At 38.8% G+C, this 17,633-nt stretch overlaps 1 protein-coding gene across 1 annotated transcript in view; it reads left to right on the forward strand.

The window, feature by feature from the left end:
• Window positions 1-17,633, forward strand: part of SYCP2L (synaptonemal complex protein 2 like) — an 80,589-nt gene that overhangs the window by 41,960 nt on the left and 20,996 nt on the right. Inside the window, exons 15-23 of the mRNA XM_060023646.1 lie at window positions 639-781; window positions 2,351-2,444; window positions 2,922-3,076; window positions 3,729-3,755; window positions 12,748-12,895; window positions 13,694-13,743; window positions 15,823-15,952; window positions 17,050-17,123; window positions 17,288-17,357. Coding sequence (XP_059879629.1) covers window positions 639-781; window positions 2,351-2,444; window positions 2,922-3,076; window positions 3,729-3,755; window positions 12,748-12,895; window positions 13,694-13,743; window positions 15,823-15,952; window positions 17,050-17,123; window positions 17,288-17,357 — 891 coding nt within the window. The remainder of the gene's footprint in view (window positions 1-638; window positions 782-2,350; window positions 2,445-2,921; window positions 3,077-3,728; window positions 3,756-12,747; window positions 12,896-13,693; window positions 13,744-15,822; window positions 15,953-17,049; window positions 17,124-17,287; window positions 17,358-17,633) is intronic.

Below are 17,633 nucleotides of genomic sequence, written 5' to 3' on the forward strand. Positions count from 1 at the left end.
CTGTGGTCTAAACTATTTTCTCTTCTAAAACCAATTACTATTTGTCAGTAAAGGGCTGATGTCCTGGTAGGAGGCCCTCAAGGAGACTGTTGTCTGAGAATTAGGCCTCTCTGGAGAATGTTTCCATTTCTCTTCTTTAAGTGGAATCTGTTGAGATGAGTGTGGATTATTCCAGTTTGTATATTGAGAACAGTGGATTTTATTTTGAATTTTAGAAAGGAGTGGGATCTGAGAGAGACAGATAGAATGAGAATGAGTGTTGTGCTTAATATATTGAGAAGTAAAATACCTGTTACAGATGATAGCTTTGTATTCACAAATGTTCTTTAAAAAATGGATTGAATTTTAGAAGACAAAATATCTCATTTGCTATGCTACTAAGTTACTTCTATCTCTGCTAGATTAACTGCTTAAACATATTTTTGTGTGTGTGTGTGTGTGTGTGTAAAAACACACATGTGCATCTAATAAAAATAATTTCAGAGTAACTTTATTCAAATAATTTCTTTTCAACTTCTCATTGTGGAAGAATCTGGACAGTGAACAAATATCCCAGTGCAGTTATTTAAAATTATAAAATTTAAAAATATTAACCTTTCAGTATGTTGATCTACATTGGTATACTTTATTTTTGCTAGAAACTGAGATGAAGATGCTCAAAATTTACCTGAAGAAGCCTATTAATATCAGAAACAAAGAAGTGATGAAAATAGAAATTCATTTTGAATTGCAATTCAACATAGCACAAGCTTCCATTAAAGCTTTAGGAGATGACAAACAGGTGGCATGTTTAATTCTTCTTAATTATTTATCAGTAAATATGTTTTAGTATGATTTCCTGTCTCTTACATTTCCATGTTGGGGTTTTAAAAATTGAGATATAATTGACCTAAAACATATTAGTTTCAGGTGTAAATCATGATGATTCCATTTTTGTATATATTGTGAAAAAATCGCCACAATGAGACTAGTTGACAACTATCACCATTGTTAGAAGTCTTTTTTTGAACCAAAAAAATTTAGAGAATTTAGTCTCTGAGCAACTTTCAAAAATGCAATATAGTATTAACTATAGTCACCATGTTGTAACTTACATCCCCGTGACATATTCATTTTATAACAGGAAGTTTGTACCTTTTGACCCCCTTCACCCATTTCGCCTACCCTCAACCCCTTCCTCTGGAACCACCAATCTGCTCTCTGTATCTATGAGCTTGTTTTTGTTGTTGGTTTTGAGATTCCACATACAAGTGAGATCATACGGTATTTGTCTGTCTCTGTCTGACTTATTTCACTTTTCATAATGCCCCCAAGGTCCACCCATGTTGTTGCAAATGGCAGGATTTGCTTCTTTTTTATGGCTGAATAATATGCTGTTTTAAATATAGATGGATAGATACACACACATATATATGTGAATCCAGCTAAATGTTTGTCAATTTTGTTTATATTTTCAAAGAACCAGCTCTTAGTTTCATTGATCTTTTCTATTGTTTTTTCAGTGTCTTTTGTTTATTTCCGTTCTGTTCTTCATTTGCTTCCTTCTACTAACTTTGGGTTCATTTATTTTTCTTTCTAGTTCCTTGAGGTGTAAAGATATGTTGTTTATTTGAGTTATTTCTTTTCTTTATTATTATTATTATTTTGGTCACTCTGCACAGCATGCGGGATCTTAGTTCCCCAACCAGGGATCGAACTTGTGCCCCCTGTATTGGAAGCACAGAATCTTAACCACTGGACCACCAGGGAAGTCCTTCTTTTCTTTTCTGATGTGGGCATTTATCACTATGAACTTCCCTCCTAGAAATGCTTTTGCTGCACCTCATAAGTTTTGGTATGTTGCATTTCCATTTTCATTTGCCAAAAGTTTTTTTTAATCTCTTTTGATTTCTTCATTGACTTGTTGGTTTTTCAGAAGCGTGTTATTTAATCTCCATGTATTCATGAGTTTTCCAGTTTTCTTCTTGTAATTGATTTCTGGTTTCATACCACTGTAGTTGGTAAAGATGCTTGATATGATTTCAGTCTTCTTAAATTTATTAAGACTTGTTTCGTGACCTAATATATGATCTATCCTGGATTCCATATGTGCTTGAGAAGAATGTGTAATCTGTTGCTTTCGGGTAGAATGTTATGTATATGTCAAGTCCATTGGATCTAACATGTCATTTAAGGCTGATGTTTCCATATTGATTTTCCATCTGAGTGATGTATCCATTGATGTAAGTGGGGTATTAAAGTCCCTTCCTGTTATTGTATTGCTGTCTATGTCTCTTTAGGTCTGTTAATAATAAATTTTTAAAAGGATTACTGCTTTTAAAAATCATGTGATTTTTGGTTTTCATTTCAGGTGAGGCCTGACCAGACGAAAATCTCCTCAGACCGTTCTGGTGAGTTTGAGAAAGAAGACACTGAGATTCCTAGCAGCCACGAAAGAGAGACAGGTATATTGGGAAATAACAAAATTTCTTACCTAGATTGCATAGAGAAGCAATGATAAAATATTACTTGAAAGAGGTCACTGAAAACCTTTGGTCATATAGGAGTAATTAATGTGTTATTATACCTTTGGAGAAAGAAAAGTTGCTGATTAAACCTTGAATTATTTTCTCCACCTGATACAGTTTGTCTTGGGTCAATTGGAAATGACAAAAGAGAAATTTTGATGGGGTGGCAGGAGGCAAGTGTGTAGGGCCCTGTCTACCCATGAAGCTGGCCCTGCACAGGTTACATATCTCTTATGATTTAGACCCAAAAGCAGTTTTCCAAGGTGCCCATAGCAGGTCCTAATTACCAGCTCTTACCAAAAGATGGTGATGTACTTGCAGTATGAATCTCATGAAGAGCATTTGGAGGGTGTACGCAGCATTGTGTATGGTTATTGTTACCATTCTTTATTGCTCTTTTCTTAATGTGTATAGACCAAGCAAAGGAATCTACCGAGCTGGCAGAGTTAACCAGTGCTGAAGATAACAATTGCCCAACAACTCTCCCCTTAAATAACCCGTCTGAGCCTACTGTGAGTACAGGGAACTGGGGACAAGATGCTGAACTGTATCCACCAGGATGCTGGCAGGTGGAGGCTGACTCTCTGGCTTGTTGTCCATTTTCTCCTGGTCAACCATCTCTCTCTTTTTTCACTATCCCCTCCTTTAAATTACTTTTGCCTGCCGTGTTTGTTTTTTCTCGACTTTCACTCATCTTGGCTCTCCCGCGGAATGTGTCACTTGGCTGGCTTTGCCTCATTCCTTCATTTGGGATCTGGAGACTGAGTTTGGGAAAAGCAGCTTAATGTTTGGAATCAGACCTGGTTTTCACTTACTGATTATGGGAACTTGGGAAAATTACTTAACATCATTGAGCCTGAGGTTTCTCATCTGTAAAGCAAAGGTAATAGCTGGTTTACAGTGTGGCCGTCTTAGGATTAAAAGCATAAATACATAAAGCACCTAACACACTGCTTGGCCTGTATTGGTGTTCAGTCCATTTTCTTATGTTTGATTACATGGACACATTATACAGAAATGTGACAGTGTTATGATTTTTTTTAAAAACAAATACACCAAAGATTATTCCTCCAGATAGATTGTCTTTTTGGGAACTCGTACATATCTCGACAGTTATGATGCTGTTGAAGACATTTTTGTAAGTCTTCCTTTGATGTTTCCCTTAGTAACTCTGAGACACTCTGTGATTGTCTTTGATGGTGGCAAATCTTCTGAGGGTAGATATTGACGTTTCTGGAACAGCCAACAGTCATTTGGAGCTAAATCTAATGAACAAAGAGCCTGATACCCTACTCTTTAAATGCTTTTCTTTGGAACTGTAAAAAATTTCAAAGACAACATAGTTAAACTTAGGTATATATGTTTTTCTGCAGCAAACAAATACAGCTGATAATTCACCTGAAAAATCGAAACTGGATGATACACAAAAAGGTCAGATTTTTTTTCTGTCATAAGACTTGAATGGTATATTTAAATGTTTACTTGAGATGCTTAATAATTTTTGTTTTTCATTTTCATGCTTGGAAGTTACTTCAAAACTCGAATATTCTTTAGATTTACAAGAACCACCAGCAAAAATGCAGGTTCCTGAATTAAATGATACATCTAGGTATGTGATTTTCAAAACTCATAAAGCGTGTAGATTGCTGTTAATGTGACTCATTAATTACAATTCAACTGTCTAGGTTTTTCCCCCTTTTTTGCATCTGGTTGTGCTCCACACAAGGAGAGAACATTGTGTGCAGTTTTCTGCAGAATGATTTGAGCAGGGCTGGAAAGTTCTCTTGACCTATGTGTCTCTACCATTATAGTCCCAATGTTATCTTTGGTGATGTAGTTTTCTGTAGCAGAACACTGACTATCCCTCGCCAGAAAACATGTATTACTTGGCATTGTTTTATTGCCACTTTCCATGTAGGCCTCTGAAGAATGGGTCATACCTGTGATTTTTTTTTTACAGCTTTATTTGAGATATAACTGAAATAAAATAAAGTGTACATATTTAAAGTGTACAATTGGATGTATACTTTAACATCAAATTTTTGACACAGTTTTTTTTTTAACATCTTTATTGGAGTATAATTGCTTTACAATGGTGTGTAGGTTCTGCTTTATAACAAAGTGAATCAGCTATACATATATCCCCATATCTCCTCCCTCTTGTGTCTCCCTCCCACCCTCCCTATCTCACCCCTCTAGGTGGTCCCAAAGCACCGAGCTGGTCTCCCTGTGCTGTGTGGCTGCTTCCCACTAGCTATCTATTTTACCTTTGGTAGTATATATATGTCCATGCCACTCTCTCACTTCATCCCAGCTTACCCTTCCCCCTCCCAGTGTCCTCAAGTCCATTCTCTACATCTGCATCTTTATTCCTGTCCTGCCCCTAGGTTCGTCATAACCATTTTTTTTTTAGATTCCATATATATGTGTTAGCATACTGTGTTTGTTTTTCTCTTTCTGACTTACTTAACTCTGTATGACAGACTCTAGGTCCATCCACCTCACTACAAATAACTGAATTTCGTTTCTTTTTATGGCTGAGTAATATTCCATTGTATATATGCACCACATCTTCTTTATCCATTCATCTGTCGATGGACACTTAGGTTGCTTCCATGTCCTGGCTATTGTAAATAGTGCTGCAATGAACATTGTGGTACATGACTTTTTTTTAATAATGGTTTTCTCAGGGTATATGCCCAGTAGTGGGATTTCTGGGTTGTATGGTAGTTCTATTTTTAGTTTTTTAAGGAACCTCCATACTGTTCTCCATAGTGGCTGTATCAATGTACATTCCCACCAGCAGTGCAAGAGTGTTCCCTTTTCTCCACACCCTCTCCCACATTTATTGTTTGTAGATTTTTTGATGATGGCCTTTCTGACCAGTGTGAAGTGATACCTCATTGTAGTTTTGATTTGCATTTCTTTAATGATTAGTGATGTTGAGCATCCTTTCCTGTGTTTGTTGGCAATCTGTATATCTTCTTTGGAGGACTGTCTGTTTAGGTCTTCTGCCCATTTTTGGATTGGGTTGTTTGTTTTTGTGATGTTGAGCTGCATGAGCTGCTTGTATATTTTGAGATTAATCCTTTGTCAGTTGCATCATTTGCAAATATTTTCTCCCATTCTGAGGGTTGTCTTTTCGTCTTATTTATGGTTTCCTTTGCTGTGTAAAAGCTTTGAAGTTTCATTAGGTCCCATTTGTTTATTTTTATTTCCCTTAATCTAGGAGGTGGGTCAAAAAGGATCTTGCTGTGATTTATGCCATAGAGTGTTCTGCCTATGTTTTCCTCTAAGGGTTTTATAGTATCCGGCCTTACATTTAGGTCTTTAATCCATTTTGAGTTTATTTTTGTGTATGGTGTTAGGGAGTGTTCTAATTTCATTCTTTTGCATGTAGCTGTCCAGTTTTCCCAGCACCACTTATTGAAGAGGCTCTCTTCTCTCCACTGTATACTCTTGCCTCCTTTATTAAAAATAAGGTGACCATATGTGCGTGGGTTTATCTCTGGGCTTTCTATCTTGTTCCATTGATTTATATTTCTGTTCTTGTGCCAGTGCCCTACTGTCTTGATTACTGTAGCTTTGTAGTATAGTCTGAAGTCAGGGAGCCTTCTTCCTCCAGCTCCATTTTTCTTTCTCAAGATTGTTTTGGCTATTCAGGGTCTTTTGTGTTTCCATACAAGTTGTGAAATTTTTTGTTCTAGTTCTGTGAAAAATGCCATTGGTAGTTTGATAGGGATTGCATTGAATCTGTCGATTGCTTTGGGTAGTATAGTCATTTTCACAGTGTTGATTATTCCAATCCAAGAACATGGTATAGCTCTCCATCTGTTTGTATCATCTTTAATTTCTTTCATCAGTGTCTTATAGTTTTCTGCATACAGGTCTTTTGTTTCCTTAGGTAGGTCTGTTCCTAGGTATTTTATTCTTTTTATTGCAATGGTAAATGGGAGTGTTTCCTTAATTTCTCTTTCAGATTTTTCATCATTAGTGTATAGGAATGCAAGAGATTTCTGCGCATTAATTTTGTATCCTGCTACTTTACCAGATTCATTGATTAGCTCTAGTAGTTTTCTGGTAGCATCTTTAGGATTCTGTATGTATAGTATCATGTCATCTGCAAACAGTGACAGCTTTACTTCCTCTTTTCTGATTTGGATTCCTTTTATTTCTTTTTTGTCTCTGATTGCTGTGGCTAAAACTTCCAAAACTATGTGAATAATAGTGGTGAAAGTGGACAGCCTTGTCTTGTTCCTGATCTTAGAGGAAATGGTTTCAGTTTTTCACCACTGAGAACAATGTTAGCTGTGGGTTTTTCATATATGGCCTTTATTATCTTAAGGTACGTTCCCACTATGCCTACTAAATGGGTGTTGGATTTTGTCAAAAGCTGTTTCTGCATCTGTAGAGATGATCATATGGTTTCTCTCCTTCAATTTGTTAATATGGTTTATCACATTGATTGATTTGTGTATATTGAAGAATCCTTGCATCCCTGGGATAAACCTCACTTGATCATGGTGTATGATCCTGTTAATGTGCTGTTGGATTCTGTTTGCTAGTATTTTGTTGAAGATTTTTCCATCTGTGACATACAGTTTTTGACATATGTCTACACCCAGGAACCATCACCACAATCAAGATAAGGACCGTATCCGTCATCTCCGAGAGTTTCTTCCTGCCCCTTTGAAACCCCTCCCTCCTGTCTTTCTGCATTCCCACCCCGACCCTTAGCAATCACTGGTCTGCTTTCTGTCACTATAGATGAGTTTGTAGTTTTAAAAATCTATTTAAATGGAACCAAACAATAAGTACTTTTTTTCTAGCTTCTTTCATTCAGTGTAATTATTTTGAGATTCATCATGTATCAACAGTTCATTCTTTTGTATTATTGAGTAGTATGGAGAATAGTGGATCCACTGTATGGATATACCACATTTTGTTTATCCATTCTCCTGCTGATGGACATTTGAGTTTCCAGGTTTTTGTTGTTACAAGTAAAGCCCTGAGGATTCATGTGTAAGTCTTTGTATGGAGATGTGTTTTCTTTTCTCTTGGGTAAATATATAGGAATGGGATAGCTGGATCATGATTGGTATATGTTTAACTTTTTTAAAAAGTGCCAAAATGTTTTCCAAAGTCTTTGCAGCATTTTACATTCCTCCAGCAGTCTCTGAGGGTTCTATTTGATTTATTTTTCTTTTTGGCTGTGCCATGCAGCATGTGGGATCTTAGTTCCCCAACGAGGGATCAAACCCACACTCCCCTGCATTGGAAGTGCAGAGTCTTAAACACTGGACTGCAGCAAAGTCCCAATCTTTGAGGGTTCTACTTGCTAGACATTTTTGTCAATAGGTTCAGTAATACAATTTCACTGATGGATGGACTGATGAATGAATGAACAGATCCAATACTGATGTGGGCTATTTCTTCATTCCTCTGCCAGAACCACACAATCCCCCAGAGGGTCCTCAGTGTGTTATAATTTCCTTTATTTACTTCATTAGTTTTTATATGTTATTGTGGCTCCACCTCCCCAATACCATTCTTCTTCTGTGAGTTACTAGATATCTCTCCTATTGTTTTTCTGTGTCAGCCTATATTGGTTTTGGGCTTTAAGGGTTTACAATTTATATATGAACAGTGCTGTTTCTCCTTTTATGATGTTAGTTTAAAGCACTCTGTCATACTGTGAAATTTGTTCTTTCTTGACCTTAAAAAATGAGAGTTTTGGGGCTTCCCTGGTGGCGCAGTGGTTGAGGGTCTGCCTGCCGGTGCGGGGGACACAGGTTCGAGCCCTGGTCTGGGGGGATCCCACATGATGCAGAGTGACTGGGCCCGTGAGCCACAACTACTGAGCCTGTGCGTCTGGAGCCTGTGCTCCGCAACAAGAGAGGCCGCGACAGTGAGAGGCCCGGGCACCGCGATGAAGAGTGGCCACCGCTTGCCAAAACTAGAGAAAGCCCTAGCACAGAAACGAAGACCCAACAGAGCCAGAAATAAATAAATAAATAAATAAATGCTGAGCTGATGTCCTTCTAAAAAAAAAAAAAAGAAGAGAGAGTTCTAAGCCAGGAATAGAGCCTACATTTCTGTCAGGCCATGAGCCAGGAAAGAAAAAGTAGTGTTTTTATACCATCGCTATAGCTAGCCATTCATTGTTCAAGGATCTCTTTCAACTAGAAGAGGGTAGAAACCTGCCCTACCCCTACACTTCCTTCCCATCACACTTTCTTGTCCAGGCTTTTTTTTTTTTTTTTTTTTTTTTTTTTTTTTTTTTTTTTGCAGTACTCAGGCCTCTCGCTGTTGTGGCCTCTCCCGTTGTGGAGCACAGGCTCCGGACACACAGGCTCAGCGGCCATGGCTTATGGGCCCAGCCGCTCCGCGGCATGTGGGATCCTCCCAGACCGGGGCACGAACCCGTGTCCCCTGCATCGGCAGGCGGACTCTCAACAACTGCGCCACCAGGGAAGCCCCAGTGTCTCATTCTTTAAGATCCTTGGAGCAATCCAGGTTTCTTCCGACTTCACCTCTTCCTCTCACATCTGCCTCAGAAGGAGTGGGGCGCTGGCAGGGGCTTCCAGCATGGTTTGGAAGTGTGCTGCTGTAAGGCAACCCTGCCGGGGCTGTGCCTTCCCAGTAACCTGCTGCCACTCTCTGTGCCTGTCTGATCCTCCATTCAGCAGTGAGAGAATTCTTCAGCCCCACTTGAATCTGAGAATCCTTTTTCTCATTCTGAGAGGCATGGAACATTGTTGCTCTTGCTCCTAGAGGTCCAGATTCGGCTTTGGGAAGGGGCTGCATGCTTGGTCCTACGGAATATTTCCACATAGAGCAGAAGGGTAGGTCTTGGACTTATGGAGGGTACATAGTTCCCCTAGAGCATCTAACAGTAACACCACAGACTCTGAGTTAAAGATTCCTGACTGGAGTAATCTGTTCATCTCCGGGTCTCTGTTTTTTTGTTCTGCAAATGAGTACTTCAGTTAAAAGGGATGTTCAGATGCCAGTATTGCAAAGAAATCTTGGGTACTGTTCAGAGCTTTTTAGCTGTTCCATGTTGGAATAAAACAGCACCTGTAGCTGCTTATAAATTCAGACTGAAACCGCAGAACGCATTTCGGGACTCAGTAGAGCATAGGTTCTTCTGTCTCAGCACAGAAAGAATTCAGCAAGAGGCAGAGTGACAGGTAAAGAAAGAGTTTATTAGTATAGGAGGCTTGTGAGGGGTACAAGAGGTGCGAGAGGCCTCTCCCCCTAGCACTTAATGGGTTACATTTTTATAAACAAAGGAAAAGTGGGGAGAGGGGAGAAATCCACTTTCTTCCTCATTCTTGAGTAGACATCAAGCTTCCCTCATCACCTCCTCCTCCATGTCGGACAGGGGAGTTTTCTTGTCCCTAGTGGTCAAACCAGGACGGTCATGGCGCTATTCAAATCAGCAGAAGGATGATAATGTATGCTAAAATAATATGGTAAGTCATCTCAGGTTTCAGTGTAATGAGGGTCTTCTACTTTGGAATGTCACCTTTCCCTTATATTTTTGTTTTTAGCATGTGCAGAGGAGCATGTCCTAGGGATCATTAACTTACCTCAGCCAGCAGGATGCAGACATCATTGACTTGATGTATATTTTTGTTGTTAGTTCTGTTGTTAAGCAAGCCTGCTTTGTTTCATGGTTTTCCGATTGCTTTCTTGAGTGATAATTAACTTACAATGGTCTCCCAAAGCTCCCTGAAGTTCCCTGTCTGTCTATAATCCCCTAGTGGGATTTTTAACTAGCTATTTGATTTTCCTACTGTATCCCTATCAAGACTAAACACACACAAACTAACAGTGTAAGACTAACTTTTTTTTAATAGGCATTTTATTTTATTTTATTTTTTTACATCTTTGTTGGAGTATAATTGCTTTACAATGGCATGTTGGTTTCTGCTTTATAACAAAGTGAATCAGTTATACATATACATATGTTCCCATATCTCTTCCCTCTTGTGTCTCCCTCCCTCCCACCCTCCCTATCCCACCCCTCCAGGCGGTCACAAAGCACCGAGCTGATCTCCCTGTGCTATGCGGCTGCTTCCCACTAGCTATCTACCTTACGTTTGGTAGTGTATATATGTCCATGCCTCTCTCTCGCTTTGTCACAGCTTACCCTTCCCCCTCCCCATATCCTCAAGTCCGTTCTCTAGTAGGTCTGTGTCTTTATTCCTGTCTTACCCCTAGGTTCTTCATGACATTTTTTTTCTTAAATTCCATATATATGTGTTAGCATAACCTTTTAAAAATTGTGATAAAGTAGGCATAATGTAAAATTTACCATCTTAACCGTTTTCAAGTGTACCGTTCAGTGGCATTAAGTAGCTTCACGTTGTCGGACAGCCATCACCACCAGCCGTCTCCTGAGCTTTTTCATCTTCATCTTTCTGAAACTTGGTCCCCATTAAACAACTCCCCTTTAACAAAATCAAAGGATGTAAGATTAACGTAAAAAAATCAAGTTTCTTTCTATATGGTAGCAAATAGAAAGACTTGTCTTGGTTTTATGACAATAGCAAACTGTATTTGATAAGGGGTAAATATCTGAAGTATAATATATAAGGAACTCCTACAATTCAGTAGCAAAAAAAAAAAAACAAAAAAACACCTGATTAAAAAAAATGGGGAAAGGACTTGAATAGACATTTCTCCAAAGAAGATATACAAATGGCCAATAAGTATATGAAAAGATGCTCAACATCACTAATCATCAAGAAGAGCTTGCCTTTTTAGCGCCCAGCTGATTCTAAGGCAGAGCCAGGCGGGAAACAGCTCTGTAGCATCGTCACACTCACTGCTTGCTTGCTGACGTCACCCTGCCAGCCGCTTCTTTGGATGCCTGACAGAGAAGGGCTCAATAAAGTTTTGTTTTGTGTTAAATAGCCAGTTGTTGGCAGGCAGAAGGTGTATGGAAATGGATTGCAAGGTAGAAAGTTTGTCTCAGAATGGGGTACTTCCCATGAGTTGGGCTCACAATCAAAGGACGTGTAAAGGGAAAGAAAAAGTGCTGTGAAGCTGGGAAAGGAGAAGATGTTGGTGAAACAGTTCCATTAATTCCATGTATTTTGCTTTTAGGGAAGATTCTGCTTTGGAGGGTGACAGAAAGCAAGAAACAAGGATGTCGGTAATGGAATCACTTTCATTGTTTTGGGGCAGTCCTTCCCATGTTTTAGTTATTTGCATACCATCTTCAAACTTTACCATTACTCTGCTCTTTGTTTCTCAGTTAAATTTATCTTAAGCTTGTTTTATTTATTTATTTATTTATTTTTCTTTCCTCACTTCTATTTTTATTTTTTAATAGATCTTTATTGGAGTATAATTGCTTCATAATACTGTGTTAGTTTCTGTTGTACACCAAAGTGAATCAGCCACATGCATAAAGCATTTCACTTTGAAATGGAAGGTCAGCATTAGTTGTAACAAATAGTTGGTAAGCCCCCAAATAAATATGACGGAGAATAACAAAGTTATATTGAATTGTACTTTTCCTTGTATTAGGCCTTGAGCCAAAAGTCTGTTCTTGCTTTGTTAAACAAAAAAAAAAGATTATGAAGTAGAAGAGAAATATTAAAGACCTACTAGCAGCTGAGATTTACTCTGAATAGAATCAGAAGTGTTAATGAATTGAAAAGAAATTTTTTGCTCTGAGTCAGTGACGTGGTTTTGTTCCTGTGTGTGCCCGTTTCCATCTCTCCATTGTTGTTCTTGCTTTGGGAAGCAGAGTTTAAGTCTATTGTCAGTACGTTAAAAAAAAAATATATAGACAGTAAATGAAATTTTTTTTTTCTAAAATAAGAGATCATGGGCTTCAAACAAACAGATTAAAGCTCCTTCTGACTTTCTTTTAGCAGTGGTTCTCAGTCCTATGGGTTAGTGTTTTGAAGTTAGTGTTGGCCCAGTAGTCAGGTGCATCAGCTTTTGGAAAGTCATCTACCATCTCTACAGCTACAAGTATTTGATTAGAGAGGATTGGGTCTCTTTTACTATAGCCGCTTGGTGGAGAACTAATGAAATAATCATCCTCTTTTTCTCCCTTCTCCTTACTTCTGTGCCCTTTCATTATGGAAGAAAGCCCAGTCTTCTAGAAGAAGGAGTTACTTCTCTTTTGTCTAACTTCATAGTCATATGTTTAATTGCACATAAATGGTACTAACGTCCTTTTAATAGTTCTCATTTATCACTGTGTTTGTAAAAGTCTAATTATAGGAAACACCTCTTCTCGGAGAGTAATGAAGACTCAAGTACTAGTGCCAGTGAACTGTCTTGGACCAGTAACCAAAAAAGGAAATCCCTAAAGTCATATACTAATAGAAAAAAGATAAGAACCAGAAGTAACATAAAAAGTAAGTTTGGGGCTTCCCTGGTGGCGCAGTGGTTGGGAGTCCGCCTGCCGATGCGGGGAACACGGGTTCGTGCCCCTGCCCAGGAGGGAGGATCCCACATGCCGCGGAGTGGCTGGGCCCGTGAGCCATGGCCGCTGAGCCTGCGCGTCCAGAGCCTGTGGTCCGCAACAGAAGAGGCCACGGCAGTGGGAGGCCCGCGTACCACAAAAAAAAAAAAAAAAAAAAAAAGTAAGTTTGGTGTGTGTTTTCTTTCCAGTCACTTTTCAAATAAATTATCAGATACTAATTTTTCAATACGTGATGGGAGCAGTGGGTGCCAAAGAGATGTGATCATGTGGTCCTCCTTCCCTTGTGGACGGGAAAGGGAAAATGTACATGTGTAAAACGGTATGAAAGAATATGGAATCGACCAATACTTGTTAAATTTGAGCCGTGGATAAATGGAGTAAGGAGTTCAGATAAGAGGAATCTGACGTAAGCTGAAATCATCAGGAAAAGCTTCAAGGAAGAGCTGGGTGGGACCTCAGCTAATCCTTGGGAGAAGAATAGGATTTGAAGAGGTGTGGAGAAGGGGAAGCATTCTAATTAGGTAAAACTAGAAAGATGTGAGAACAGCATTCAGAACGGGATCTGGAGCAGAGAATTCATGCTGGGTAGTGAGGAACAAAGGTGGGTAATTAGATCATAAGAGCTAGACATTTCAGCAAGCTGTGGGAAATGGGAATTGCTTCTAGTGTGTATTTGGGTATTTCTTATAAGCAAACTTACCCACCGTACTCTTATTCCCTTCCATTCTAGCCTTGCCAATTTTCCCCCTCAGTAGTGGCAGTGACCTTGAGAAAGATGAAGTAAGTAAATTTTGTCTGGGCTGCCATGTGCCCTCATGGTGTAAGCTTGAAACAAGCTGATCTCTTTCAACCACCTTTATTTCTCAAAAAACTCCTTTCTGAAATATGAGAAGAATAAACCAGTGGTTTACTAGTATGTGAACCACTTTCAATAGAAACTTCAAGGACTTCTAAACATTTTATATGAATCTTGGGTAAAAATTTAGGATCTTTTTTCATCGGTTGCAAATTTGTTGCAAGATGTTTATTATGAACTAAGCTTGAAATCTGGGCTCTTCTGATTTCCTGCAAGTGTATGCTTTTTTGAATTTATATTTTAAAATAAACTTCTTGGTTTAATTCTTCCATTAGTTCTCAGTTTGTTGACATGTTACTCTCAACGATTTTAATGATTTAAACATTTAAGTCTTTATTTTGCAAGCAGTTGAAATGCCTTCAGCCGTTTCAAATATTGAATAAGCCCTGAAAGTTTCTTAATTCCTCTCACTTATCCTTGTTTTATATCAAAGTAGTTAAGAACATGGACACGAGTGTCCTCTGGGCCAATTCAGAGCTTAATTTATCATGCTTTTAGCTGAATTACCTCTCTAAGCAGTTGGCTTTTGTCCTTTGTCAAATGAAATTAGATAGATAGTATATATATAGTATAGTGTGTGTATATATATACTGTATATATGATATTTTATATAAAATATGTAACATATAATCATGTATATATGATATGTATTATATATAATTGCACATATACTTTATATGTACAAACTATATATACTTATATTTTAAAATACATATATGTACATATTACATGCATATAATACATATCTAATATATGTAATACATATATAATACATATATGTGCATATATTATATATATGTATCTACACACACACACACACACACACACACACACACACACACACACACACACACACACACACACACACACACAAACTGCAGAATATAGTGCGAAGTCTTTAAGAGTTTTTGAAGGGCAGCTGCTGGGATTCTCAGGGCATGAGCAGCGCCCTGCTTGTGTGTACAGAAATAGAATGTTGTTAGTGCCCTAACAGTAGCTCGTCATCTGCCCTCCCTGCCCGACCTGCCTTCTGCCATCAGCCTGGGGGTGCGGGGTGCTGCCTTCTGTGAGGCTAAGGGACACTCATGTTCTGAGGTGACCGAGAGAGTTTATAGCTCAAACCTGTGAGCCAGAGCAACTACCTAAATATTTGTTGAATAGTTCAACCTGAGACAAGGAGTTATCAGTTAGAAATAGGCCAAAAGAACAGTTTTAGCAATATACAGCTTTTTAGAAAAATAGGTACCAAAGAAGAAACAGGAAAGCTTTGAGAATCCATCAATTTAAGGTGTGCAGCTGACAAGAAGTCTGTGCTGATTTTCAGTGAGGGCATTGCTGACTTTATACAGACATTGGTATCTAGAACTCACTTCTCTGTGCTGGAGTTTAAGAGAATAACTTAGAAGCAGGGCTTGGCAAGCGTTTTCTGTGAAGGGCCAGATACTAAATATTTCCGTCTTTTCGGGCATATGGTTCCTGCGGCAGCCATTCAACTCTGCCATTGTAGCGTGAAGGCAGCCATGGACGATACTCAGATGAGGGGATGTGTTGTGTTCCAGTAAAACTTATATTTACAAGAACTTTATTTACAGTGAGCTGTAGTTTGCTGACTCCTGAATTAGAGCAGTGGTTCTCAGACTTTAGTGTTCAGAATGACCAGGATGGCTTGCGGAAATGCAGATTGCTGGGTCCTGTCCCCAGAGTTTTTGATTGAGCACATTGTCACTGGGGCTTGAGAATTTGCTCTTCTGTCAAATTCTCAGGTGTTGCCGATCCTGTGGTTTGGGAGCACACTTTGAGAACTTTGACTTGCAGTCATCAGTTGATGCCTGACCTAATGTGCTTCCAACCCTGCGATCTTATGGTCTTACTGGTTTTTTCAAATGGAGCATATCCAATACTTAATCATTTAAAAAGGATGTTGGAAATGTCTTGGAATGTTTCGATAACATTCACAACCACTCAAAACAAGTTAACACTTTATAAAAAATACTCTATTTCAGGCTAAAATTCTAACACCATTACGGAAAGATACCTCTAGGCAAAATAATGTCACACCTCCAAAAATTTCTGGAACGGAATTTCAGAGTAGTTCTGCCTTTTTAACTCCTGAAGATTCTGCCCAGAAGATAGGTATGTGATTTTCTGTCAATCTACGTAGAAAAAATTATATTTTGGGAAAGGTAGTTTGAAAAAGAAAAATGTATTTTAATATCCGTTGAAGAAAGTGTGAAAGTATGATTGATCTTCTCTTTTATGCCCTCATTAACAAAAGACAGAGGACATTGTTTTAATTCTGTTTTAACATTTGAGATCAGCTTGTGCATAAGAATTGCTGGTATTCTTCCACTTTAAAAATAACAAGAAGCTCAAATGATGATTTATTGCAGGGGTTGGTAAACTTTTTCTGTAGAGGACCAGAGTAATTGCTTTTTGGCCCCTAGAGTTTCTGTTGCATCTATTCAGCTCTGCATTTGTACCTCCAAATGAGCCACAGATAAGACGTAAACCAATGGGCATGGCTGTGTTTCCATAAAACTTTATTTATAAAACCAGGTGGCAGACTGGATTTGGCCTGAGGGGCCAGAGTGTGCCAACCCTTGACCTGTAAGGTTTATCTCAGCCCCCGCTGTATTTTATGAAAACAATTCACATCTTTTTTAAGTTGGTAAGAGCAGGGATTTTGTTTTCTTCACCTATCATTTTAGAGCATTGCACGTTGGCAGGCACATGATGGCATTAGCAAGCACGTGACTGCCAGCCTCTTAATTTGGCTGCCGCTGGAAGAAAAGAAGTGGGGAAAGGAAAATAGGAGAGAGGGAAATATAGCAGGAGAGAGGGAAATATAGCAGGAGAGAGGGAAATATAACAGAGAGGAAGAGGAGTAAGGGAGTGCATCTAAGAGAGGAAAGAGAAGGACCACGTTGAGGTGGCAGAGTCCTTGCTGTGTGTTTGGGGCCAGATGGGCAGGTACTAAAGGTGCTGACCTAGTAGGTAACTGGCTATTCATTTTATCTACAGACCTGTAACCCCTAATACCCAGGCATGCCCTGCAAGATATAAAGTGGTTTTTGGTTTGGGTTTTTTTTTTTTTTTTTTTTTAGAACTGTGTCCTTTTGCGGGAGGTAGGGCAGTGGATGTTGAAATTTAATTTATAGACTGATAGTGAAATGTTATTGCCTCTCAGTGTGTTTATTCCCTTAAAACTATTCATTCTCTCTAATGCTCAGAACTTCAAAGTCCCCCCCCACCGAGCGATCTCTCTTCCTTGGAACACTCAGATGTTGAAGAAAATGTATCTGAGGTATTGTACTATTTAATTGTTGGTTATTCATCTGGTTTTCCAGAATTAATATTATATTTGCTTAATGTACTAGCTTATTCCTTTTTAAGGGATAATGTAGCACCATGTGTTTCTTATTTCGACATGAATACATGTATTTGTGGCCTTTTTTTTTTTTTTTTAAGACTGTGACCCAAGAGTCATTGGTGAAAAGTACTGGCTTCAAACATAAACTGCAAAACTTGGAAGACAGAGGTGAGAGAATTCTAAACTTCTTTCTGCAGAATAAAGCAAAATTAATCTGATTTTGGCAGACTGGGCTGTTATTCAAATTGAGGCAGATACAATCACTATACAGAGTGACAGTTGCCAGGCCTTGGAGAGGGCAGTGCCATCTGCTTAACCAGCTCCAAATGTGCCTGAAGGTCAAGGAGAGGAGCAGAGGTTTTCACTCAGGAACAAGAACGTCTGTGTCGAGAAGCATATAGTCTGGGACACAAGTCCCATCAACCGGCATGCCTCCTCTCCCAC

This window comes from Delphinus delphis, chromosome 10 (genome assembly GCF_949987515.2).
Source record: "Delphinus delphis chromosome 10, mDelDel1.2, whole genome shotgun sequence".
Lineage (NCBI taxonomy): Eukaryota > Metazoa > Chordata > Mammalia > Artiodactyla > Delphinidae > Delphinus > Delphinus delphis.